General features: G+C 36.9%; 2 protein-coding genes across 3 annotated transcripts; both read left to right on the top strand.

Moving 5' to 3' along the window:
* Positions 1 to 12609: 12609 nt before the first annotated feature.
* Positions 12610 to 17720, top strand: NF-YB13 (nuclear factor Y, subunit B13). Of its 2 annotated transcripts, none has more exons than XM_059598697.2 (6): positions 12610 to 13002; positions 13102 to 13171; positions 13941 to 14030; positions 16014 to 16108; positions 16874 to 16942; positions 17260 to 17720. In XM_059598697.2, exons 2-6 carry the CDS (start codon positions 13117 to 13119, stop codon positions 17416 to 17418), a joined length of 468 nt encoding a protein of 155 aa, XP_059454680.2. In that variant the 5' UTR covers positions 12610 to 13002; positions 13102 to 13116; the 3' UTR covers positions 17419 to 17720. The 2 variants fall into 2 exon arrangements, with proteins under 2 accessions (XP_059454680.2, XP_059454679.2); XM_059598696.2 differs by having other exon boundaries at positions 12615 to 13002; positions 17257 to 17720.
* A 763-nt stretch (positions 17721 to 18483) lies between these two features.
* LOC132184600 (MIZU-KUSSEI-like protein (Protein of unknown function, DUF617)) lies at positions 18484 to 19800 on the top strand. The gene has a single exon (XM_059598290.2). The coding sequence runs from the start codon at positions 18569 to 18571 to the stop codon at positions 19385 to 19387; it is 819 nt and encodes a 272-aa protein (XP_059454273.1). The 5' UTR covers positions 18484 to 18568; the 3' UTR covers positions 19388 to 19800.
* Positions 19801 to 20499: the final 699 nt, after the last annotated feature.

Genomic DNA, 20499 nt, shown 5'->3' with positions numbered 1-20499 from the left:
TTACTACATGATGTACATTATTAGTAGCATGGGCTATCCAAGGTTGAAGCACTGACATTGTATATGGATTGTAGAGTACAATGGCCGATGCATTGACATTGTATTTCAAGTCCCTCAGGACAACGTCAATCCTACTGAGAATGGGTAATATCTCGAGTAGACTATACGTGGTAGTTATGACCTATTAAAACATTAGTTTTCTGCATTAAAACTCTTAAGTGATTGCCGATGGTATTACACATCCTTATTTCAAATAAAATGATGCATTTATGGTGTATTAGCAAAGACAACACCTCTTTTAAAGTCTTACTAAAACTACACGTTAATTTCTGTTTATTAATAATTGGCTTATTTTATACCACCATGTGGTTTACTTACCAAGTCTTTAGACTTACGCAGTTATTACTTATTGTATGAAACATCTTTTTAGGAAGAGGATAGTGGTGTGATCGCCACTTCAGGTTATTAAGATGAGACGGAGACCCACTTTGTTTTATCAAGTTCGATCAGATTATCTGTATTTCAATTAGTAGCTTCATGTATATGATCGAGAATAATGTATGTTGTTATTATGATTATTAGATTCATTTCACATTCCTATGCATTTACTCTGATTATGCTTAGAGGGATAGTTTCTCAGTTAGCTACTAGTTAGCTGAATTGAGGTAATTGCTAGTAACCCTACCAGACTGGTCAATGCTAGATTTGGGGGCATTACACGATTGTTGCATCTAGTGGCACAGGGGGGGCGCCTCACCTCTCAAAAATTCCCCTTAGCCATGGTAGAATTTGTCAGAATTTGTTTTTGGCCTACTCTCAACAGCTCATCAAGGGGCAAATATTTTCAACGAAGATCGAGATTCACGCCTCACACCCATTTTTTTTCTCTCACTATAATCAGGTCAGAGTCACGAAGGTTGAAGATAATGAATACAAAAACGCACCGTTTCTAAAATTTAAACAATGTAAAACGCATTGTTTCATTTAAGCTTAACACTGTTTGTTTATCAATTAAAAAAAAAAACTTAACGCATGTCCACACCGTTTGTTGAGATGGTTAAATCATTCCATTTACGAATTACGAGGCTGAATTGTTGAAGGCTTAAATGTACGAGCTGAATTGCTGAATTTTTTATTTTTGTTTTTTTTAAACTATGAGCTAATGACACTAACTTACAATTTTTTAAATTGAGGTATATATTGATTTTTTTTTTTTTTTTAAAAAAAAAAGTCGTGGCAATATTTTGTTATATAAATTTTACATTTTTCCCCAAGTTAGGTCATTTATTAATATTCAAATTGTTTTCTTATATGTTGCAACAAATTTCTATATATACAGTTCTACGTATCAAAGAGCAAATATAGTTTATAAATCTTTGATTTTGAGGAGCAAATATAGTTTGTAAAGCTTTGATTTTGAGTTTGTAGAGCAAATATCACTAGTTTTTGCATATTGTTGTTTAGTGTTAAGGGTTTAGGGAAGCTTCTATTGGCAAATGTGGTCCCTCTCTATAGCTGTGATTCTTTATCGTCTAAGTGGTTGTTGCTGTGATTCTTTATTGTCTATGTGGTTGTTGCTATTGTTGTTGTCTAAGTGGTTGGCATGTCCACCCAACTAAAAAGTTACTATATATTGCATTTATTAAATACTCATTGATGTTCTCAATGTGGCAGGGCACATAATGGCTAGTGACATATTGATGTTTGAAGTGCATTACAATGGTTCATTCAATAGGCAAAATAGGTGTACATATTTGGGTGGGTTTGTGCATAATCACTCGGTTCATGATGTATATAAAATGTCTTTCTTGGATATCGAGAAAATATGTAAGGATTATGGGTATAGGTCTGGTGACCTCATTCACTATAAGATACCTGATAGGTCTTCAGATAAAGGGTGAAGGCTTATACCATCTGACCATGACGTAAATGAAATGATTTCACACCATGTAGAGCATGGCTAGCTGAGTTATATTTGGTTTCATTTGATGCAGTTGAAGTAGATGTGGAAGATAACAATGCAAAAGATGCTGAGAGTGCTATAGTATATAGGAATGATGCTTTCTAGGATGAGGTTCTTAGCGTAGATACTGATGATGGTAATGACTTAGATGGGGAGGAGCATGTAGAGTCTGAAAGGGTGGGGGGTTCAGGTGTTGCTAAGGATGAAGCAAATAGTGATGAAGAAGATGAGAAAGATAGGGATAACGAAGATAGGGATGAGAAGGCAGAGACAGATGCAAATGAGGAAGAGGTACATGTGGAAGAAATAGGAGGGAGGGAGGGGGGGGGGGGGGGGAGATGATGAAGATGATGCCAATAGTGAAGATCTTTGTCCAGGTGATATACTTCGGTCTCCCGTTCCCAATGATAGTGACGACAAAAAAATATCAAGTTGTCGTGATGTCACCAAAAGGGTTCCATTTAGCAAAGAAGATATGAAAAATTCAGTGCTGCAACTGGGTCATACATTTGGTGATGCGATGGAGTTTAGAAGAGCGGTGAAGCAAGCAAATATTTTGAAGGATAAGGATTTAGAGTTCCCAAGAAAAGAAACTAAGAAAGTTATAGTTCGTTGCAAAGACAAGAAGTGTAAGTACATGGTTTATGGGAAGAAGTTAAAGGATGAGTACACATTTCTCTTAGTGTCACTGTATCCAAAACACTCATGCACTAGGAAATACAAGAATCATATGATTAATTCAGCTTGGATAGCTGAATGGTGCATGGACTCATTTAAAAACTATCCAAATCAACCTATAGACGTTTTACAGAAAGAGGTCAAAGTAAAGTGGAATGAAGATGCCCATGTTAGCTCGTTGTATAGGGCAAGGAAAAAAGGTGCAACAAAAAATTTAGGAGAAGTTGGATGAGCAATACCATCGGTTATAAGACTACTGTGCAATGGTTAGGAAGACCAATGCGGGCAGCTGTTTGATTCTTAGAGTTGAGAGACCAATACCTGAGGTCCTATGTAGATTTCAAAAGTTATACATATTATTTGCAGCAATGAAGACTGGTTTCTTACAACGGTGTAGACCTGTGATAGGTCTAGATGCATGCTTCTTGAAGGGCATGTACAAGGGCCAGTTAATGGCTACTGTTGGGAAGGATGCTAACATAGTATGTATCTACTGTCCATTGCGGTTGTAGAAGCAGAGACAACTGACAGTTGGACTTGGTTCTTGGAGGCACTTATATCTGGTTGGGGTTAGCCACAAGATCAAGAGCTGGTGGTGGTTTGAGGGTAGATGCTGGCAGTATTAGGGAGCACAAATGTAAGGGTAAGCTAGTGATCGATATCACGGGTGAGCTTGCTGAACCACCAAAAATTCCAGGAGGTGGACCACTATGCTCTTGGGGACTTCCGCGAGCAAGTGATATTACCTTTAGGGTTGCCCCCCTAATTTTGGCATACACAAATCCCAAGTGGCAACAAGTGACACAATTCCACCTGAAGGTGAACGAAATGCAAAGACGTACAAGGGGAAGTGGAAAGTGAAGACGAAAATATGGCAACCATGAATGTTTGTGACTTTGAGTATTTTGTGACTTAATGAATATTATGTAGTTATTTTGTGACATAAAGACAGGCCTATGTTTTGTAATTATTTTGTGACTTTAAGACAGTTGTGTGACTTCTTTATTTGTAATATTTTGTGTCCACCATATTAGTCAATGTGGTGGCTTTTTGGATGGTAATTCTAGATGATGGTAAATGTCAATGATAATGTTTCTGTTCATCACAATATAGTAGGTAAATTACTATAAAGTGTGCAATGGTAATTGTGCATTATAACTATTTCGATTGATGTTAATGTATGTAAGTTACAAGTCTTACACAAAATAGTAGGTAAATTATTTGTCTTACACAAAAACAGTAGGTAAATTACTTATCTTATAGCGGGCAACACCACAACATCACAAAATACATTGCTTCATAAGGTTTTCATTATACATTTCACTCAAGATACATTGCAATAGTTTCTATTACAAATTTCATTACATGCTCAGGGCAACATCAACCTTGAAGAATATCTATTAGACACGAGAAAAAACATCAATACAGCAAGAAGAAGCAATGAACATGTTAAGGCAAACCAGTACTTAATCTCCTTTGCATGAAATTTGTTCTTCTGCATTTGTAATTGTATTTCAAAATTAATAGATGCAACCTCCATTTTGGCCTTATTCAGCAACTTCAATCTTGCATTTCAAAATTTCATTCGATATTGTTGTTTCAATTTGTGCACGTTCAGTCTTCAAATTCTCGTGTCACTCAAGCAGTTTTGACACCACTCGCTTACCATGTTGACAAATATCTAAATTTACCCATTTGAAAAAGCCACATCCACAGTTGTCTGAATTCTACATAATTAGATCAACATAAATAAGATCTCACACAACTATTATGATACAAACACTATTTGTGGACAAAATAGTGTATTTAATATGAAAAACACAACCAAATACTTCACTGATTTCAACCAAAAATGCTTCATAAAGTTTCAAAATCCTTCATAGAGTTTCAAAATGAATAAAAATAACTCACAACAAATTTTATGAACAAATTATGCAGTAGCACCATATTCAGCTATCATGACCATTTAACCAAAAACATCAAACCAAAGCACCATACTTAGCTAAACTATTAAGTTATTAACTATATCGAACCAAAATACCCAGCTCAAATACCTAGTTAAGCAAAAAAAATTCAGCAAATACCAGTTAAGAAAACAAATTTCAGCTAATACCTAGCTCAAATACCTAGCTAAGCAAGCAAATTTCAGTAAATACCCAACTCAGATTTTCTACTAAGGAAACAAAGTTCAGTAAATACCCAGCTAAGCAAACAAATTTCAGCAAATACCCAGCTAAAAACCATACCATACCCAACCAAATCAAAATACCCAAATAAGATAAAATAGCCCACAGTTGCGAGAAAAAATAAGATCAAGAGCTGGGTTGAGAGAAAAAATGCAAAAAAATCTTACCCCATAATTTTCAGATATATCATTTTACCGAAATTCGGTAGCATGAATGTTGTTAGGATGCGTGATCTCCTCCCACATTTACACATTGGATTGTTGGTTCCTGTTCTTGCGTCGATGACTTCACTGACTTCACTATCGACTTGATACATAGTAGGTATCAAATGGGTATAATGAAGCAGAATGATGGAATGATTAGCCCAAAGAAGAAGAACTTGAAAAAGGGGCTTTCGGAATGTGGATATGAACGAACAAAAAAAGAAGCAGATGATGAAATGGAGGCAGAGAAAGAAAGAAGAGGCTTTTAATAAATTTTCAAAGGTAAAACCGGGTTTTCAATAAATTTTTCCTATATGCGCGGCACATGTGAAGGGGTCTGTTAGGATTTCATAGAAAATCCTAACGAATGGAAGAAAGTGGAAGTAAATTAAACTTTGATATACCAAAGTGAGAGTTTTTAAACGTTGTGGGGTGTTTGCAAAAAACGCGTAATTTTGTGGGGGGTAAGTGAAGTTTTCCCAAAAAATTATTATGTTGACGTGGCAAAATGGTGCGTTTTGATTGGGACTAATGGGTGTTGCAAAAATTTAATGGTGGAGATTTATTTGGCATTTCGATTAACTTGGGGAGTAAAAAATCTAAAAAAAAAAAAAAAAAAAAAAAACTCAGGGATTTTACAATTTTGGCAAGTTGATTCAGAGATTTATAATATATTTACCCAATTTTTAATTATAATTAATCTTCTTAATTAAGACCTCCAATTATAATATGATATTAATAATATACACAAAACATTTGTCCTCACTATCATAAATAGGGGTTGATATATTTAATTATGATTTTCTTTAATAGACTCAAAACTTATTGAAAGTTGATAGCATTACATAATAATTAATTCAATATCATTATATTTAATTTAATAGCATTAAATGCATTGTATGATTGTGCTATTGCTAAGTTAGTTGTAATGGGTTATTTAGGTTATTAAGTCATTTTTGCAGTATTGCATTTTATTAGTAGTTCTATGAGTTTTGGACAGTTGTAAGTGAACTAAGGGATTCGCTAACATAATAGACCCATAAAAGGCCCACTACCGAATAAGCCCATTAAAAGCCTACTATATCATATGCCCATTACATTCCTCACCCCTTAAAGCACCTTGTCCGCAAGATTTGATTTTAAAGGAAAAAGCCCATTGCCAACAAATAAAATGCCACACCAAGCATCATGAAACGCAGCTCGTCACATATGAATTCTGCCACATCAGCTTGGACACGTCAACCTCCTTTAAGCTTCTAAAGTCTCTAGCTTGCATTAATTCTACCTTCTCTATACATATGAATTCTGCCAATGTCAGCTCGGACACATCAGCTTCCTTTAATCTTCCAAAATCTCTAGCTTGCGTTAATCCCACCTTCTCGTAATTTCACAAAGCAACTGAAATTAGGCATTTGCCATTTTCGAGATTAGGGCCTCCACACTCTATTTGCGCCATACAGCCTCTGAACACCACACTTCCCATTAAATTCTAAAAAAAAAAAAAATCACACCCGTTAACAGACTTTTGTTAAATCTTCCTTCTATAGACTTTGCCCAAATCTTTCTTTTTTGTTTTTTTATAAAATAATAGTTATCTAGGATCGGGAGGACACAAGAAGAACGCTAGGAGAGCATTTAGCATTTCCCAATTGAAAAGTTTCAACTCATTTTGACTTTTCAACTACCAAATATCTTTTTGCTCATTAAATGTTTATGAGATTCTTTATCAAACTTCACTGAAGAAAATTATACAACACATTAATTCTCTTATAAGTGTGATCAATGTGTGGCTAATGAAAATTTCGATAAGGTCTTACATTTTACTAAATGAGAACTAAATATAGCATTTTAAAATTATAATTAGAGTGTATTTAATCTGAATTTATTTTTGGGGTATTACAGTCTATAAGTAGCTTTTTGGTACTTGGTGGTGCTTGTAGAATTAATGAGATTTGGCAGGGGCGAGAAAGCTGAGGTGGTGGTGCTTGGCTGCGGTGAACAAGCAAGCTTGGGATGGAAGAGGGAAATTTGGGTTTGGATGGAAGAGGTTAATGTTTGACGTTCAACATTTATTTCATCTTTCTGTTTCGAGGATCCGTTCCTAGCTGATAGGACTAGATCTGTTTGTTTTATGTTTTTAATAATAATTTTTTAGATAAAATACACATACCCCCTATTGTCAATGTCGCCGATAAACTACTAACAAAATGTCAATGTCATTTCTTCCAAAAAAAAAAAAAAAATGTCAATGTCTGCCATAATAACAAAAATACCCTTAATAAAAATAAAAAATTCTATATATATATATATATATATATATATATATATATATATATATATATAAACAAGTTTGAGATAATTTCACTTAAGATCCCTAAACTACAACATGTTTTGAGAAGAACCCTTAAATTTTAAAAACTCACAATTTCACCCCCCTGAACTTTTAATTTGATGCAATACACCCCCTCTGTCAGTTGCCAGACGTTAAAAATGATAAAATGACATTTCTACTCCTAAGATTTTTATAAAATTCTCAATTTACCCTTAATTTCATATTAAAAATTAAAAAAATCAAAAAGTGAGGGGTAATTTAGTCTTTTTTGGGGTTTCCATTAGGGTTTAACGTCAAAAATTGACGCAGGGGTAGATTACATTAAATTGAAAGTTCAAAGGGTGAAATTGAAAGTTTTTGAAATTTGGAGGGTTTTTCTCAAAACGAATGGTAATTCATGAAAGTTTAGTAGACATTGACAATGAGGTAATAGTAACCGCCTAGGCGGTTACTAAATTTCACTAACCGCCATCCGTTAGGCGGTTAACCGGCGGTTAACGGTTAGTAAACATATAATCGCCCGCTAAAACCGCTTTTTTCAAAGTTTGACATTTGTGCCAATTTTCAGTTTGTGGCCTTTTCTTTTTATATACCACATTGGGCCAAATTGCTCAAAAAGGAGCCCATATTGAAAATCTAAAATATTTAATCACAAATTTACATTAATTTACATCTACTTGTACTTCAAAAAAAAAAAAAGTCATTAAATATAAATCATAACTTGTTAAGAATACAAGTTATCTTCAATTGTGGTTATAAGTAACACATTGTTTAATCCAATGTTAATTACTTAATTTGATATTATACGAATCATACTATCATTGTACATGAATATTATGATCAATTATTTGAATTTAATTTGAATCATATGATTAAATATTGATTTTATACATTCATATTATTCAATATGCATATATGTATAATTATAATTTATAACATATATGAACTTATAAATTTAAAACATACATTGGAACTAAGTCTCTATGTACTTAATTGTTGTATTAATGTGAATTTGTATACTTATGACTTATGTCATATTATATATGTATAGTTTGTTATTATATGATCATATGATTTAATTATTAATCGATCATGTGATATAATCATATAATTATTATTATTATTATTATTATTTTGAAAGGGTATTCATAATATCAAGAATCAAATAGTTTCTTGTTCAGAGATTACAATAGGCCAAATAAAATCAGGATAGCTAGAAATCCATAATCGTTGCTCCTCCCTTAGAGCAGCATGCTGTGCAAGATGATGAGCTGTAGTGTTGGCCTCTCTCCCTACGTGTTGGACAGTCCAGGACAGGGTTTGGTTGAGTAGATGCTTAGCTTCATCCACAAAGTGGCCATAGCGTCCCCTGCACACACCTTCACGCTGTAAGGCAAGCACTACTTCAGTACATCCCCTTCAGCTATGATTTGAGTGAAGCCAAGCCTGCTGCTTAAGCCAGCCAGCGTCCAAACCGCTAAAGCCTCAGCAATAGCGAGGTCCGTTATGTATGGTCTACTTGTGCACATAACAGCAACCACCGCACCACCGTGATCCCATGCAATGATCCCCACTCCCATCTATCTAGTCGCCTGATTTATTGCTGCATCCCAATTAAGTTTTATAAAGCTCTCCTTCGGTCTCTACCATCTCACGCACCTTGGCCTATTAACTGGAGTATTGTTGTACCATCGACTATGTTCAGCTTTGAGAAAAGCTTCTAGCTGTTTAGTTGTCTGATAAACCAAAGTGGCTAGGGAAAGAATATCCCCTCCAAAAACCACCCTATTTCGCCGCAACCAAATCTATCTTGCAACCCTTGCCACCAACTGCATTTCTTCCTCATTCAATTTACCGGTCAATCTTTCAAAGATGCTTGGAAAACCATCCTCATCGTTGGAACATTTTTGGATTGATCTAAGGCATTCTTACCACACATCTTTGGCAAACTCGCAACTCCAGAGGATGTGGCTCACTGTTTCTGTATCTCCTTCGCAGATTGGACACAACGAACCTGATGTGATTCCCTTTCTGTGTAAATTTTCCTTGGTTGGCAATATGCTGTTACATGCCTTCCAAAGGAAATTTTGCACCGACCTTGGTCGCTTGATACTCCAGACAGCTCGCCAGAGTGCCGTTATATGCTCACTAGTAGAACAGTTCCCTTTAGCAGCTTCTTCGTTTTCCTTCGCCATATGGTACGCACTTTGTACTGAGAAGTCCCCATTCTTTGTGCCCAACCAGATTAGCCGATCTTCCTGCCTTCCCGAACATATGGCCATACTACAAATAATGTTTGCCTCCTCTCTATTAAAAACTTCTTGAATAAGTGGGACATTCCACCATTGTGTGTTATTGTTTATAAGGGAGGAAACATTTGCTTCTTGATCAAGCAGCCTAACTGGAGACTGAATCCCATAGGATATTGGGGATGGGATCCACCAATCTTTCCAGATTTTAATGGATTGGCCATCTCCTACTTTCCAAAAAAGACCCATCTGCAGTAATTTCTATGAGTTCCAGATGCTTCTCCATACATAGGATGGGTTGGACCCTATACCAGAATCAAGAAAATTATCATGACGAAAATATTTTTCTTTGAAAACTCGTGCCACCAAAGAATTCGGATTCTGGAGAATGCGCCAACCCTGCTTGGCAAGTAAGGCCATGTTGAAACATTCCAAGTCCCAATAGCCCAATCCTCCCCTATCTTTTGACCGCCCCATTCGTTCCCAACTTATCCATGAGACAGTACGGACACACGTCATTGCCATACGGACCCATCGATTTACAAAACCAAGCTGCCGCATAATGGCCCCCAAAAAATTTCACTCAATCCTGTCATAGGCCCTGCTCATATCGAGCTTTAAAACCATAAAACCTTCTCTTCCCTTTAGTCTTCTATCCATTATATGAAGTGCTTCAAGGGCAACAGGACATTATCCGTAATCAACCACCCCGGGATGAAAGCACTCTGATTGGGGGATATAATTTTGGGCAGAACTTTCTTCAACCGGTTAGCAATCACTTTGGCAATAAGCTTATATAAAACATTACATAAACTAATTGGATGGTAATCAGTAATACAAGAGGCGCTTTTCTTTTTGGGTATAAGTGCAATATGAGTAGCATTTAAATCATTATCAAATATGCCCTTATTTAGAAAGTCCAAGATAGCCAAACATACCTCAGACTTCACCGTAACACAAGACTTTTGGTAGAAACAAGCAGCAAAACCATCCAGGCCCGGGAATTTGAGCGGATGCATTTGTGAGAGTGCCGCCTTCACCTTCTCCATAGTGTACTCCCTTAGTAGCATAGCATTCATCTCGTCTGTCACTCTAGTCTCCACACATTGTTGGCTCTCCTCGACTCCCCTTGTCTCTCCTGCGGAAAACAGTTTCTGATAGAAATTGCAAAAAGCCACTCCAATTTCCTCTTGTTTTTTCCACTCCCTCCCATCTTCATCTTTGATCGCCTGAATCTGGTTAATTTTCTTTTTATGGCTTGCCCCAGCATGAAAAAAAGGCATATTTTGGTCCCCATATTGATACTAGTTTTGCTTGGCCCGCTGCTTCCATTGAATGTCCTCTTGCTCCAGAATAAAATTTATCTCCTCTTGAAGCTTTTTTATAGCTTCCATATTGTCTGAGCTAGACACACTTTGTAAATCTGCAAGCTACTTCCTCTTCTTTTTTAATTGGCGGTCGGCATTGCCAAACTTATTTCCACTCCACCGCTTTAGACCCGATTGACAGCTAGCCAGTTTTAATCTAGCGGTATGAATTGATGTATTGCTCGTTTCTCCTTCCTCCCACGCTTCCTGTACCACTTCATTGTACTCCTCATTGAGCATCCAACTTGCCTCCACCTTAAAACCCCTTTGATAGCTTACCCGAACGTCTTGCTTATTATTGATTTTCAACAGCAAAGGATTATGATCTGACGAACATGCTGCCAAAACATTCACCATTGCCTGTCTATATAACCCGCACCACTGTTTGTTGGCTACCCCATGGTCCAACCTCTCCTTAATGCATGTACCGTCAGTTCTGTGATTTGCCCAAGTGAATTTGGGACCCAAAAACCCCAAGTCACTGAGTTGGCAACCTTCCAATGTTTTACGAAAAAGATCCATCTGTGCATCCCGCCTTGGAGCCCCACCCACTTTTTTCGACTGCTCCAAAATCTCGTTAAATTCACCAATGACTAGCCATGGTTCTGGTGTATAGTACTACAAGTGTGACACTAAGGCCCAAGCCTCGTGTCTCTTCGCCCATGTCATGCACCTGTATCCAGACTTGTGAGTGCATAAAAACCATTTGGGATGGTAGGCACTGTCCGTCAAACTCATTCAACACCAACATCTGACGATCAAAAGACCACAGCCTCCTTGCCATCACCCTTTTCTTGTTGTCCTCCTCTGCAAACTCGAAAAGCCACAGATTGTCCTACAATTCTTTGAACCCCACTGTCCCCGCCATTCGCCATATCCTAGAAAGCACTGATTTGAAGGCTTCCTTATTAACTATTTTCTCTGCCAGAGTTTTCCTACCAGGCACTGCGTACCAATCTTCATTCCTTCGGCAATCTCTCCCTCAGTCACTGTAATAACCTCCTCTCCCTCTCCTTCCGTCAATGATACTTCGCTGTAAAGCCTTTTTAAATCAGTTGCCATTCTATCCTCCTCCCTGTCCTCCTACCTTCCACGGCCGCCGTGCAAGAAGAAGTCAAAAAACCCTCACCCCTACGTGTTCTCAGAGAGAAAACCTAGAGAGAGGGATTATCCATAATCATATAATTATAATGATAATACATTAATACTTAAATTTTTATTTAATTATCTCAAAAAAATTGTGATTTAATAATAATAATTATAAAAATATATTATATAATAAATGCGGTTAGCGGTTTTTTACTAATCGCTTTTAAGGTGGTTAGCGAGTAGTTATTTTCACCCCTAGGTAATAATTTACATTTTTTTTCTAAATTTTTTATTCTGAAAATGTTTTATTCATTAAAAAAAAAAAAAAAAAAAAAAAAAAAGGCAATTGACACTTGCTCACGATGGGCTTCAAAATCCCTCGGCCCATTACTTACACAGCGTGTCAACGCAAGTGAGCCAAGGCATTCCCGCGTTTGTCTTTATTGGGGAGTCACGAAGCAACTTTTCATTTGCAAATTGCACCGCATCTTACTATCTCTCTCCTCTACGCTCCTCGCGAGGGTCAAAAAAGAAAAAAAGAAAAATCAACAAATAACCATAAAAGCGACAAAGGTACAACCTCGTACGCTAAGCAGGGGCGCGTGCGAATCACCCTCCAACTATCTGCTCCTTCAATCGCGGCCCCCACGTGGCACGTCGGTTCCTCGAACGAACGCGCCCGAGTCACGCGTGGAGAATCTGGGATTGAACACGCTTTCGCGAGGGAAGGTTTGCCCTAATCGTCTGCGAGCGAGAACTTGCCCTCTTATCCTGAGAACCTCCCGCAATTGCCCTTCTCCGATAAATCCATATATCAACCATGCCCCTACTGCTCCTCCTCCTGATTTTCCTCCAACTCGGGTCTTCAATCGGTTGACTCGTCCCTGCACGCCCGCAGATCCACGATCGCCTCCCTGATTCGACTCAGTAACTCGGTGAGTCACAGCCTCAACACCCTCTCTCTTTCGCATCGCTGAGTTTCAGATCTGTAATATATCTGAGTTTTTTCGTTTTCGTATTTATGGTTGGATTAGGTTTGAAGGTTAAGGATGGAGCCGATGGACATCGTTGGGAAGTCCAAGGAAGACGCTTCGCTTCCAAAAGGTGAAATTGATTATATATATATAGAAAAAAATGAAAATTGATTTTATGGAATATTGAGGTTTTTGTTTTTTCTGTGCTCTTTCAGTTTTGGTTTGAGCTATTTTATTTATGGTTTCGTTTTTCGTTTTGTATATTCGTTATTGTTTCTAAGGGAAAATCGGTGATTTTTGATGTATTAGGATATAAAATAGGTGGTAGGATTAAATAGTGCTCTGTTTTGGGCTCAGGGGATTATTTTTCTAAGAAATTAATGCAGTGGTCATGTTTATTCCGTGAAATTAATTCTGTTGCTATCAGCTGTGTTTCATTTTGTTTTTTTTTTTGATAAGTAGCTGTGTTTCATTTTGTTTGGTTTGCAAGTTTTAACTTGATGTAAGATTATGACTTTGGAGTAAGCTTTCTTTACCTTAAGAATAACAAAGTTGGTAATTTCTCAAGGAAAGTGATTAATGTAAAAAGCAATGTACTGCCGCCCCCCCCGCCGGGGCGGGGGGGTTAGTAAAGTGAAAGGGATAGGGAAAGGGTCATTTTCTTACATGTGTGCTTTGCCTTAAGTTTAAAACAGTTGGAGTGCTGGGGCTTATGATTCTCGTTCCTTGTTCACAATCTTTTTTTATTATTTTTAAGAAAAAAATTATCATCAATAGCAGTTACAGAGAATAGAGGAGTCATCCTTATGTGTATGAGTAAATTGATTCTCACACAATTTATGCTTCTTGATATGGTGTACCTGATTACTTTATTGATGCAAACCATGTTTTCTTTTCAGCAACTATGACCAAAATCATCAAGGAGATGTTGCCCCCAGATGTACGTGTTGCAAGAGATGCTCAAGATCTTTTAATTGAGTGTTGTGTAGGTGAGAAAAATTATGATTTATTTTTGGCTTTTATATTGCATTAATCCCATTTGATAGGTAAATAAAACTCACACCCCGCAGTATTGAACCCGTAGATAAAATTTTAATCGCATTTTTTGGGAAGAGGAGTTGCCATTTGGTCCAAAGACCATTGACATAGATTTCATTTTCTGATACATCATTGATATATCTCTTTGTTTCTATAAATCTTAAAGGTGTTTAGTTTTTTAGCTAAATTTTTCATTGGAATCCAATATTTCCCATATTGGTAGAAATCATGATGAATACTGAAATAGGATTTGTCTGGTCACCTGAAGTACTGCAATGTCAGAGGTTTTTCATTAAGATAAATCTTAAGCTTTTTATGACATCTCAAAGGGTTTGCTAGTTAAGATCATATATGGAAGGGCGTCTTTATTGTAGACACTCGCATAAACAAGAGGGACAAAGGAAGAAAAGACTTGTCTCAAGGCATGAGGAGTTTTGGGTTCCAAGTTTGAAGACTATGGCTTCTTTCTTAAGAGGCTCACAAAGAAATGGGCTGCTGCTGCTTGTGAATTTGTAGAGCTTGATATGGTTTTAGATTTCCTGAGCTTACTTTCCATTATTTAGTGTAGTTATGAATTGGGATTACGTTTTAATTTGAGCACCAAAGTTCAGCTCAATTATGTTTTGAAGAGTTAGAGGCTACTAAAGCTGCATCTCAGAAACTTTTAATCCTGGGAGTTGTAAAGTTACCACTCAATTCTTCCATATTCTGGACGCTTTCACAATCCACACAATCCACTTTAGGATCTGTAATTGAACTTAGGCAAATATACCTTGCTTTGATGCATTACCACAAGGTTTGCCTATGAGATCCTATTTTTCTAATAATGCCTCTTCATGCAAATCAAAGTATAATATTTTTATTTTTAAACAAAACTAAGTTTAAAGGACCTCTTCTACTTCTGAAAACCCCTATATGGGGGAATACGATTATTTGAGTAACTAGTATTTCCTACATAATGAAGCATGATGTGGTAATGTGGCCAAAATTAGTTTCTATCAGAAATCATATTTTGGATTAGGATTAGCTTATAAATCTCTCCATTAATTTGCATCATATGATAATTTTGTGTCCCAGTACTTTCACCTATTTTTTGGAACCAGAATTTCTTGTGCATAAAAAACTGTTGGTTTGACAATTCCGAGGCTCCTTAAATCTGGAATGTCATATACTGCTGCTTTTTATGAATTATTGAGAATCTCTTTGAGAATTCAAAGAAAATAATTTGATGAAACATATTTAAAGAACCTCAAATTTTGTTTGATAATGAATACAAAATGTTTCATTGAATTATCAATTTTGAAGTCTCTGCGTCTGCCCTTCTTGTTTAAACCAAACCTTTTTATAGTCCTACTGAGATTGCTTTTGAGATGAGCCAACTTAAAGGCTTTTTAATAGAATGTAAAGAACGGAAAATCGTTGCAATTTTCATTAGCTCTGTCTGCCAACCATTTTGATGTGTAGAATAAAATGGTTTATGTTGTTTTCTCTTAGATATTTGACACCTTAAGACAAGTTAGGCTTCAAAGCTGAATAAATTAAACTTTGGCTTGTTTATAATTAGAGGTGACTTGTCGAGGTTCCCTGTCATCAAAAAATAAAAATATTTAGAGGTGACTTGTTCATAAAAAAAATAAATAAATAGAGGTGACTTAAATTTCTTTTGAATTGTATATTGATGACTTTAACACTTCTTTTGTAAGTGACTTAGATCCTTTGGTAAAAGTATTGCACTCGCGTTATTGATGTTTCTATGCTGCTGGTATTCCCCGACAGTTTTGACATACTATCTCATGTGAATTGGGTTAATATATTATTTCTTTCTATACTATACTTTTACTACTGATTAGTTGCTCATTTTTATTGTAGACGTTCAGTCAATGTTTCTTTTTGTACTAAAGGGAGATTTTGTTCTTTATTCTATGCTCTTGCAGAATTTATAAACCTTGTCTCATCAGAGTCTAATGACGTTTGTAGCAGAGAGGAGAAAAGAACAATTGCGCCTGAGCATGTACTTAAGGCTTTAGAGGTTTTGACTCATCCTATAGATCTTAGCTTGATTGTTCTGTTTGTGGTTGTGTGTTATATTTTCTTAGTTGTTAACCGTCCATGATGCATTTGCACTTCTATGTTTTGGTATCCTTTTACTTTTATGTATGCATTTGTTTCTTCTTACATATAGTCATTGTTTTTGAATTGAGATTTCACGTACTTGATCATGTAATCATGCTTTCCACCATATTGTGATCAAATCCTGCCAGGTACCGTCACGCAGTGTTGGTGCCCCTCTCTTCTCTGTCTATCTATCTCCATGTGCCCCTGACCTCTATTCTTTGTCTTGAGAGATTATATGTGCTTTTGAATACCGAACTTTGCTTGTCTTGTATGTTTTTAGGTTTTGTTAATGGTTCATCTATGCATTTTCTCCTCATTTTCAGACAGGATTTGACTCTGTCAATTTATATGAACTCCCCACGGCATGGAAGTATTCAGTTGTTTTTCTTGGAAAATTTAGAGTGACTTATTTCAAAAAAAAAAAAAAAAAAAAAAACTATACAGAGTTCTCTTCGTTATGGGATAATTGTCACTGGAAATTGTTCATGCTAAGAGTGTGTTACATGCCGTTTTGTCAGAGTTGGCAATATTCTTCTATTATGATTCAATTATGTTTGTGCTTGAAAATTGCAAGCAGTTGGTTTTCAGTACTATTGTTAAGAAAGACTAAGTTTATATACAGTGATTTATATCTGTAAAATGTTTCCACGATGACTCATGGATGTAATTTTATTATCAGGTTCTGGGGTTTGGTGAGTACATTGAGGATGTCTATGCAGCTTACGAACAACACAAGCTTGAGACCATGGTAATTGGTTATTTCTTTATGCTCCTTATGGAGGTTCACTTGTTGCAAGGCTAATCTTTTGAGAACTGGAATGAAACAATAACTGTGAGATTTAGGAATTAGCTGCTGGTGCAGCTCTGATTCAAGCATTGTATTTTTCTTTCTTTCTTTCTTTTTGACATGATAAAATTCTCGAGCATACCCTTAAATCAAATCTTTTTTTTTTTTTTTTTAATGCAAATTTCATAATACCGGTTGGTTGAACTGGGCAATTGAAGTGGTGAAATAGGCAGATGTGGGTATTTACTAATGATATATTGGGAATGCTTTTCCAGCAGGACTCTCTAAAAGGTGGCAAGTGGAGCAATGGAGCTGAGATGACCGAGGAAGAAGCATTAGCTGAGCAACAGAGAATGTTTGCAGAGGCTCGTGCAAGAATGAACGGCGGGGTGGCTCCACCGAAGCAATCCGATCCTGACCAAACTATAGAGAGCTAACTACTGTAGGACCTTTTATTTTGTAGGCATAGGCAAGCGTCCTTGACTCTCTTCCTTCCATCCATCCATCCATCAGGGCTCCTTCTAATATTCTCTTATGTTATTTGTACAAAAAGCATTGACAAGTTTGCTGGCCTATGCGGATATGCGTACTTCAATTTGTATTCTATCTATGGGACCCCATGTCTATAAGTTGATGTAATTAGTGGTAACAGACACTGTTTGTCCAATTCATTCCCCTCTCTTCGGAACTATTATGTAATTATTTTGCTTTTATGTAAATCCTTGGAAGGGGTTGCTTAGTTTTTTTTTTTTTTGGTGCTATTTTTGTGAAATTGAGAAAAAGAAGTCCATTTTTAATTTTGTTTTGTGTTGTTGATATATGAATGAAAGAGTTGTATAATCCAACCGGGAGGAATGAGGATGACGCAAGTTGAGAATGAAAGGGGCATTGTTTTACTATTCGGTTGTCAGAAAGAGAATATGATGTTTCAATGTTTGTGGTGGGGGGTCCACAAAGAAAGAGCAATAAGGGTGTCAGTTCGCAGGTAGGTGAAATCGTAAATTGTATGCTCTGCACCCAACATTGTCCCATGAGAATTCAGAAACTCTCTCTTAGAACCCCCAACATTATCCCACTAGAAGACATTTTTAGACATCATTGAGATTTGCGCAGTTGATTGACCATGTCGTCTACTACTACTACTATTGTGATAGCTTTGGTTTCACAATTTTTTAATTTTTTTTTTAATTATGTGGGATTTAGCAAGTCAAAAGAGTCAGTCAAGCAAAATCCCCTTCTCTCCCTGCCCCCACAAGAAAGTGAAACAACACACACCTTGTCTCCTTAGATTCCTTTCTTTTCTATTTCAAAAAATCTCTCTCTCTCTCTCTCATTTCGTAAATCAGTTGGTGGGGCATCCTCTATGTTTCTTTTGTCAGGATTCTTTGGCACCACAACAACAAAGAAGTAGAAACAATTAAACAAAGCTTTAATGGAAGCCCCACATATATCAATACAAATACAATACAAAAGAATCTCTCTCTCTCCCACTCTCACACAATCTCTCTCTCTCTCTTCTCTCTCTCTCTCTCTCTCTCTCTGCGCGTTGCATTTTATCTTTCTCCTGTCTTTGATTTGCTCTCTCACATGAATCAAGCCATGGCGAAGAGCACTCAAGATTCCTCCTCCAAGAGGCACTTCCACTGGACAAACAAGGTTGGAAACGAAGACGACGAACAACAACAACAACTTCCTCCAACCTTCAAATCCTCCTCAAACACCCTCCATGAAGAGAAGATACAAGACGATCACAAGGCTGCTGCTCTTGCTGCTCCCCAAGTACCCGTGGCTTCTTCAGCGCACGTGCCAAAGAGGAAACAACTCCAAGCCATAGCAGTTTCCAGGCTCCGATCGGTTTTGACCGCTTTTGGAAAGAACCGGTCGAGCCTGCCGGTGGGTCTCGGTCCCCGAGTGGTAGGCACCCTGTTTGGATACCGACGTGGGCACGTACATTTCGCCTTCCAAAGAGATCCCACTTCCCAGCCTGCCTTCCTCATCGAGCTGGCTACCCCAATTAGCGGCCTGGTTCGGGAAATGGCATCTGGGTTGGTTCGAATCGCGCTGGAGTGCGATAAAGAGAAAGAAGAAGAAAAGAAAGCTGTGAGGCTGCTTGAAGAGCCGGTGTGGAGGACTTATTGCAATGGAAAGAAGAGTGGATTTGCAACTAGGAGAGAGTGCGGGCCTAAGGAGTGGAAGATTTTGAAGGCTGTGGAGCCAATTTCAATGGGTGCCGGCGTTCTGCCTGCGAATGAAGCTGAAGCTGAAGCAGGGTCCGATGGAGAACTCATGTACATGAGGGCCAAGTTTGAGAGAATTGTGGGGTCCAGGGATTCTGAAGCTTTCTACATGATGAACCCTGACAGCAATGGAGCCCCTGAGCTCAGTATCTACTTGCTTAGAGTCTAAGAGAGAGCAGCAATTGGAGGAGATCTTTCTTCATTTTCCCTTGCTTTGAGGTTATCAAAGAGTAGCTAATGATACTTTTTGCTTGCTTAGTAGCTCTTCAATCATGAAGATGGAGGCCTAGTTTTTCTCTTCTAATTAAGTACTTTTTTTTTCTTCATTTTTTTCCCTTTTGTTTTCTTTGTGGAGAAAATGAAGGGAAATGGGTGTTTGTATTTTGTTAGTTTAGGTGGGGGTGGGCAATACATTACAAGATGATGGTAGGTGGGGTCATTAAGGTGTATATCTATAGTTTTTTTTTTTTTTTTCCTTTTATTATTAAGTGATGAGACAAGGAGGCTAATGCAGTCATGATTGTCTTGGCATTCTGTTTTATTTCATCTTCTTCTCCTGTAATACTCAACTTCAATGTAGAATTTCTTTTACAAAAAAGTGGTCAACTTATTCCTAGTATGGCTTTTGCAGGGCAATTCCCTCTTAATTTCATCTGCATACTCGAGTATTTATTGAATCTACTCATTCTCTTAGGATCCATCACCCCCTGGAAACTTTCAGATTTTTTTTTTTTTCATCTTCTTCTTCATAGCAGAGACCAACAAACAGATAAAGGAGAGGTTTACTTGCTCTTGTTACACTATCAACCTTTCCTCTCAAACACCATAATAGGAAAAGTTCACTTGGGTAAAAGATATATATATATATATATATATATATATATATATATATATATATAATTGCCCTGCAAATTTCATTCATTTGAATGGTGATTTCTCTATTGACTGATAAATCTAAAAACACATTTAAATGTCTAGAGAAAAATGGTGTAAAGAAAATGGTGCAAAATAAACTCTTTTTTTTTTTTTTTGTTGCTTTTTTCTTATTTGTTTCAAGATCTCTTATTTTCCTCTCTGTTGAGCTAGGATTCTTTGGCAACTTCTTTATAGTCTAAACCTATCCAAACCCATCCCATAAATTTTTCAGCACTTGGTCTAAAAGTGTAAGATGGTTCCAATCATTGCTTTTTGGTGCTCAAGTTAGTGTGTGAAATGATCCCAAGAAAATTTTATTAAAGCCTAATCATAGAAGTCATCAAAAGCAAAATGCAAAAAGAAAAA

This window comes from Corylus avellana, chromosome 7 (genome assembly GCF_965113065.1).
Source record: "Corylus avellana chromosome 7, dhCorAvel1.hap1.2, whole genome shotgun sequence".
In the NCBI taxonomy this organism is placed as follows: domain Eukaryota; kingdom Viridiplantae; phylum Streptophyta; class Magnoliopsida; order Fagales; family Betulaceae; genus Corylus; species Corylus avellana.
The sequence above is the reverse complement of the archived record's forward strand: the minus strand, read 5'-3'. Positions and strand labels throughout refer to the sequence as shown.

Bases quoted from the DNA above. Each gene is read 5' to 3' on its own strand.
- NF-YB13 (XM_059598696.2), top strand. From the start codon at position 13,117: ATGGAGCCGATGGACATCGTTGGGAAGTCCAAGGAAGACGCTTCGCTT. The intron at 13,172-13,940 runs GTGAAATTGATT...TTTTCTTTTCAG, and splicing joins AGACGCTTCGCTTCCAAAAG to CAACTATGACCAAAATCATC. The intron at 14,031-16,013 runs GTGAGAAAAATT...ATGCTCTTGCAG, and splicing joins TTTAATTGAGTGTTGTGTAG to AATTTATAAACCTTGTCTCA.
- LOC132184600 (XM_059598290.2), top strand. From the start codon at position 18,569: ATGAATCAAGCCATGGCGAAGAGCACTCAAGATTCCTCCTCCAAGAGG.